The following is a 6,434-nucleotide window of genomic DNA, read 5'->3' on the forward strand; positions in this document are numbered from 1 at the left end:
GAGAACGAAAATGCCCATGTTGTTTTCACCAGTGTTGGCTGACAATCAAATACGAAAAAGGAGAGTACTGTTAAACGCTGGGGATGTCAACACTCGGTAAAGTAAAATAGTGCCTGTCAGATAAAATGGTCCAAAAATGTGTAGTTAAATCTTTTTTTGCATGGTTAATAACATCTTTCCAATGATTACTAAGTTTGTACCCATCATCACGGTTGAAATTATGTCTGTGTTTGTATATCTGAATGGCTTCGTGTACAAACCTTTGATGGTATCCAGAGGGTTTGCAGAGCACCTTAGTCTCGGAAAAAGCAATATCATGAGAGCCCATCTGTGAAGGATGTCATCCCTGACTTGCAATACCCTGGAGTCTATAAACTGAGTTGCAGCTGTGGTGATTGTTACATTGGGGAAACGAAACGTCATGTCTCTGATCGTGTCCGCGAGCACAAGCAAGATTTGAAACACGGCAAAATTGAGTCTTCCGCCTTTGCCGATCATTGCTACAACGCGGTGGGCTCTCATGATATTGTTTTTTTCGAGACTAAGGTGCTTTGCAAACCCTCTGGCTACCATCAAAGGTTTGTATACGAGGCCATCCAAATTTACAAACACAGACATAATTTCAACCGTGATGAGGGGTACACACTTAGTAATCATTGGAAATATGTTATTAACCATGCAAAAAATATTTAACCACACATTTTTGGACCATCTGCCGCCCTTCCATGCGCACCTTTCCCTGTAAAACACGAGATCATCGAGTCCACGCATTTCCCCCGTGTTCGACGAGGGAAATGCTCGCCGGGGGGGGGGGGGGGGGGGGGACGCTGGGATTCACTGGGAGATGCTGCACTCGGTGCCGGCGACATACAGAACTTGTGGGTCCTCGTGGTCAGCAAATCTGAGTGGGAGAAGCAGCATGTGGTTGGAGGGGCAGAGGTGGTGGTGGGGGGGAGGGGCAGGGCATGGTGAGCAATGTGGACGAGTCACCGACTCCTCCTCTCTCTCCCATCATGCTGAGATCTCGGTGGCTACTTTGTCCCAGGCTCGGGAGCCGATTGCAGATCTCTTGCAGGGATCCGCCTGGCGCCCCCCCCCCCCACCCCGTCGGCAATCACGCAGGGTGGCGGTGGGTGGGGTGGTGAGTGGGGTGGGGTGAGGGAGGGAAGTTGAGGGCAACTGCGAGGTGCGGAACGACAGCCGCGCCATCAGGCAGCGACATCCGCTGACACTTTTGTCCGGCCATGATTGTTGTTGCCAGGGGCGAGGCCCGTGGGGGCCATGGCCGACAGTCGACGGGGCGAGCGATCGAGCCGGCGGAGGAGTCGGGGCCCCAGCTTCCCAGCGAGCCGCCGCCGCCGTCACTTGCACGTGTACTCCTCCGCCCCCTCGCTGCACGTGCTGCAGCGCACGTAGCAGCACCAGCGGAACTCGCACTTGCAATGCCACGAGCGCGTGTACTGGCGCGTGTCGTAGCCGCGGCCGCAGCACAGCAGCTCGCAGCCGTCGGCGTGCGGCGACGTGCGGTTGCACGGGCGGCCGCGCGTGCCCACGCTGCCCGTCAGCCGGTCCTCCTCGCAGTAGCTAGGCGAGCTCTCGGTGAACACGAGCTCCGTGTGGAGCGGCTTGCGGTGGCCGCGCGAGCGCCTCGCCTGGAGGAAGGCGGGGTAGCGGTGGCGGTAGCGGCCGGCGTGCACCGGCTCCACGTGGACCGCCTCGTCGTACTTGCGCTTGAGTGCGGAGCCCACCTCGCGGAACTGGGGCAGCGTGGCCCAGCACGTCCTGGTGGTGCACGAGCCCAACACTCCGTGGCACTTGCACACCGTCTTCATCTTCTCCTCCAGCACCTGGCGGCGCGTGGTGGGGAGAGAGAGACGAGAGGGCAGGAGAGCATCGGGGAGGTAGGTGGGGACAAGTGGGGGGGGGGGGGGAGACAAAAAGACAGAGAGAGACAGAGAGAGACAGAGAGAGACACAGAGAGACACAGAGAGACAGAGACAGACTTTGACTTTAATAATTTTATTACACCAGCGGCAATTGTGCTGGAGTTTTCCAATATATGAGCCTTCATGGCAACACACAAACATGTAATAAAAGACTCCATCAGCCACTGCTGGTCTCCGCTTGTCTTCTATTTAGGTTCTTCTCCGCACCCCGCTGGTCTCCTCCACGGACCAGCGTCGTCTCCTCTCGCGTGCCACGCACGCTCCTCCGTTAGCTCCTCTACTCCCGCACTCCGCACCCCGCTGGCCGACGGCGTGCTGAGGACCTTCGGCCACGTGGCCGATGGCGCGGATCTCTCACCACCCAGCGTGGCTCAGCCTCTCAACTTCCCCGACTGCCCCGATCTCTTCCGGGCTCCCACTTATATCCATTCCCCCCACGTGATCCTGACTCCTCCCCTTCCGGATCGTCAGATCCGGCCTTCCCATACTGCCCCGCTGGCTCCGCCCCCATTCACCTCGCCTCCCATTGGAGCTGCCGAGGTGACCGGTGGCCCCTCCCACACGCCCCGCAGACCAGGCTCCGCCCCCGCAATACCCCGGCCGTGTGATTGGACCAGAGCCCAGCAACAACCCCATTTACACTATGAGACACCTCCTTTACCAGTGGCAAAATATAGTGATAGGTTTTTACCCTTTCAACTGGTACAAAAACTGACATGTTTGCAAGAACCACAAGAACCACAACACAAGCAGTCAAAATGCAAACAAAAAGAAACAACTCTGATGATGATAATGATATGCACTGTCCTTGAAGTTAATTGGTCCACACTCGAGACAGCTTTCCTTAGCTAAAAATAAGCATTGTGCCGGAAAAATGACGAGGAGAAGAGGTAGGATAATGGGGGGTGGGAAGGGGGGAGGGAGAGAGTGGGGAGGGGTGATTTTGTTTTCAGCGCCTGCGTTGGATTGGATCTGGAGGAGTGCTTGGTGTGGGGAAATCGCTGACACCTTGCGCCCGGCGGCGTTGTTGTGCAGGTTCATGAGCGTGCACGCGCTCCGCTGGACCTCGCGCGCGTCCACGAAGAGGCGCGAGAACTCGAGGCTGTGGCTGAGGTCGGCCGAGCAGCCGCCCTGTGCATCGTAGAAGCCGCCCTGCTTGGCGCCGTCGCAGCCACACCAGCTCCGGTCGCCCCGGCCGCACGCCGCCGTGATGGCGTACGCCACGGCCGCCGCCATCACGGCGTGCGCGAAGGCCGCTTCTCGGCTACCTGCTTGTGTCGGGGAGCCCACGCACGGGGGGGGGGGGGGGGGGGCGGTGTGAGCAGCAGGGTGGTGGAGCAGGGACGCGTGGGAGGTGGGGGGGGGGAGACGCGGGGTCGCGGTGATGGGGGTGGGGAAACAATTGATCGGCTGGATAAGGCAACTGCTGCATCATAAGCTCACGGGCAGCCTGCTGATAAATGGAGTCCTCTCTGAGGAGATACCAACTGGGTCAGGTGTGCGACAGGGGTGTCTCCCTATGTCACCGGTGTTATTCATATTGTGAATGGAGCCCTTTGCCCAGGCGGTCAGGGGAGCCAGCAAAAATAGCCATGTATATGGACGATGTCGTCATTTCCTGTGGGGATGTCTCCTCGGTATGGGAGGCCCTAGGACTCGCGGATAGATTATTTTTGGCCTCGGGATCTAACGTAAATGTGAGGAAGAGTGAGATGCTGATCTTCAGTGACCCCAGGCTATTCGAGGGCCGTCGACCGGTATAACGGTGCTGGGAGAGGCGATCAAGATCCTAGGGGTCAGCTTCTGTTGGCAGGACTCGGCGACGAAGCATTGGATGGGAAGGGAGAGGGCGGTGAGGGGCAGGCCGGCCGGCCGGGCGGACAGGCGCCTTCCAATGGATGGTAGAATGTTGGTCCCGAGGGTGGAAATCCTCCCGGCACTTATCTACCGGGCCTACGTGATCTCGCCGGGCGCGCAAATGGCGAAAAGACTGCAGCGAATGTTCTTCAGGTTCATCTGGGGAGGGGGGGGGGGGGGGGGGCGCGATGGGCCGAGTGGAACGGGAAACGATGTGTAATAATAAAAGCGTCGAGAACGGTGGGAGGGGCGCCCCGAATATCACGTGCACCCTCGCCACGATCCTGGTCTGCGACACGCTGCACCTGTATTTCTCCAATGGACTCCAGGTGGAAGCCTCGTTACGTACGGCACAGGCAGGCGTGGCTCCTGCGGTGGCCAGGGACGGCTTCGTTGCCGCGCGGCACCCCCGCGGCTTGGCCTCAGGGGTGGTCGTGCACCGCGGCAAGCGAACACGTCGTGAGGCGTGAGCCGGCCCAGACACGCGCGTCGTGGATTCCCAGGGACGTCCTGGCGGAGACGTCTAAGCAGCAGGCTGGTACAGAGGTGCCAGGTGCACGGGGTGCCGTGCACCGACTACTTTAGAAAAACGTAACATCGCCAGCCCTGACGAAAAGGCAATGGGATTTATCCTGGCTGGCGGCCTGGGACAGGCCGGAATAAAGACGGTTCATGTGTTCCCGAAGATTGGCCCGCACCCTCAGTGCCCATTTGCTCGGGAGGTGTGGGAGTTATGTCGGCCTCTGCTGCCTCATTTTTGTCCAGTAAAGGCCACATTGCCCAATACAATTTGGGGGATGTTCAGACAGAGGGCGGGGGAGGTCTGGGCTCAGGCGTGGGCCGTCGTAAGCGCCGTGAAGGAGGCGGCCCTGTGGGCGGCGCGCGGGAGAGTGATTAAGGGCACCTGCATGTCGGCCGTTGGAAAGGGTGGTGTAGGTGGAGACAGAGATGGTGGGCAGTGACGCTGCAAATGAGAAATGGCGGTGGCCTCCACCCCCGTGTGGCACAGAGTTTGAGGACGGCCTCCGCTGCGAGGGTAGGCGGATTCATGTTTCTTCCCTGGCGACGGTAAACTTGTTCGCTCAAAGGTTGTGTGCAGGATGTGTCTCTCGTGTTTCATACTCGGTGCACCTGCTGTCAGGGAGAGTGGTGCAGGCACTGGTTGTTACAACAGGATCACCGGCTCGGGTTGTGGTCATGATTTCTCCTGTTCTTTTTCCTGTTCTAGGCAGAGGACTGCCCATGATTGAGAAATGAAAAAACTTTTAAATAAATAAGAAACGTGGCGCGTTGCGAGTTCTAGAATTCAGAGAGAGACGCACAGGGTGACCGCACACCGCGGGTCCGCCCCTCTGCCGAACTGACGCCGAGTCGGGGCGCTCACCGCCTGGGAGCTCCTGGCCGAACACCGTCTCCTCCCCCAGCGCCGAGCAATTCCAGCGGCTGAATCGGAACTGGTGCCGGCACTCGCCGATTCCCAGGCGCGCGCCCTCGCCGACCGCGACCATCGCGTCCGGGTGGCTCCGGCACAGCGCCCGCTGCTGTGGCGTCAGTCCCGGAATCTTGCCGCAGATCGTGTCCGCGGACAGCGCCCTGCGGCCATCGGGCAGGCAGACGGACGCACGGACGGGCGCGTGGACGGAGAGCCGCCCGGCGGCACCGTGACCCGCGCGAGCGAACGCAGCAGCAGCAGCAGCGTGCAGACTTCTCCCTCGACGATCTTCACAGCGACGCGTTGCCACTCATTGACCCGACATCGCCACCGCAGCCCCCCCCCCCCCCCCGTCACAACGCCGCGCGACGAGCCCGGCTTCTCGACGAGCCCGGCTTCTCTCTCTTACCCCACTCGCGAGTCGAAGAAGGCCGCCGTGAGAGCAGCAGCAATGCGGAGGAGGGGGCGGTGCGGCGGTGCCCAGCGGTGGACGCGCGCGCCACATGGCGCCGTCTGCCACGTGGCCGAGGTGCTGGCGCGCGCCATCTCGCGGAGTGTCACAGTGCCGCTGTGACGAGTCGAGCCAGACCACCTCGTCACACGCAGCAGCAGCTACACACACAGTGACACTCAGCTACACACAGTGACACTCAGCTACACACACACGCCTACACACAGTGACACTCAGCTACACACACACAGCTACACACAGTGACACTCAGCTACACACACACACCTACACACAGTGACACTCGGCTACACACAGTGACACTCAGCTATACACAGTGACACTCAGCTACACACACACAGCTACACACAGTGACACTCAGCTACACACAGTGACACTCAGCTACACACAGTGACACTCAGCTACACACACACACCTACACACAGTGACACTCAGCTACACACACACAGCTACACACAGTGACACTCAGCTACACACACACACCTACACACAGTGACACTCGGCTACACACAGTGACACTCAGCTATACACAGTGACACTCAGCTACACACACACAGCTACACACAGTGACACTCAGCTACACACAGTGACACTCAGCTACACACAGTGACACTCAGCTACACACACACAGCTACACACAGTGACACTCGGCTACACACAGTGACACTCAGCTATACACAGTGACACTCAGCTACACACACAGTGACACTCACCTACACACACACAGCTA

At 59.2% G+C, this 6,434-nt stretch overlaps 1 protein-coding gene across 1 annotated transcript; it reads right to left on the reverse strand.

The window, feature by feature from the left end:
• Nucleotides 1-831: 831 nt before the first annotated feature.
• LOC133362541 (protein Wnt-7b-like) lies at nt 832-5,915 on the reverse strand. Its single transcript, XM_061581493.1, has 4 exons — nt 5,645-5,915; nt 5,188-5,396; nt 2,955-3,214; nt 832-1,847 (listed from the first exon to the last, which is right to left on the reverse strand). The coding sequence occupies exons 1-4, from the start codon at nt 5,779-5,781 to the stop codon at nt 1,362-1,364; spliced, it is 1,092 nt and encodes a 363-aa protein (XP_061437477.1). The 5' UTR covers nt 5,782-5,915; the 3' UTR covers nt 832-1,361.
• Nucleotides 5,916-6,434: the final 519 nt, after the last annotated feature.

Source organism: Lethenteron reissneri, unplaced genomic scaffold, assembly GCF_015708825.2.
Source record: "Lethenteron reissneri isolate LAM-NWPU_2019-01 unplaced genomic scaffold, ASM1570882v1 scaffold_1520, whole genome shotgun sequence".
NCBI lineage: Eukaryota > Metazoa > Chordata > Hyperoartia > Petromyzontiformes > Petromyzontidae > Lethenteron > Lethenteron reissneri.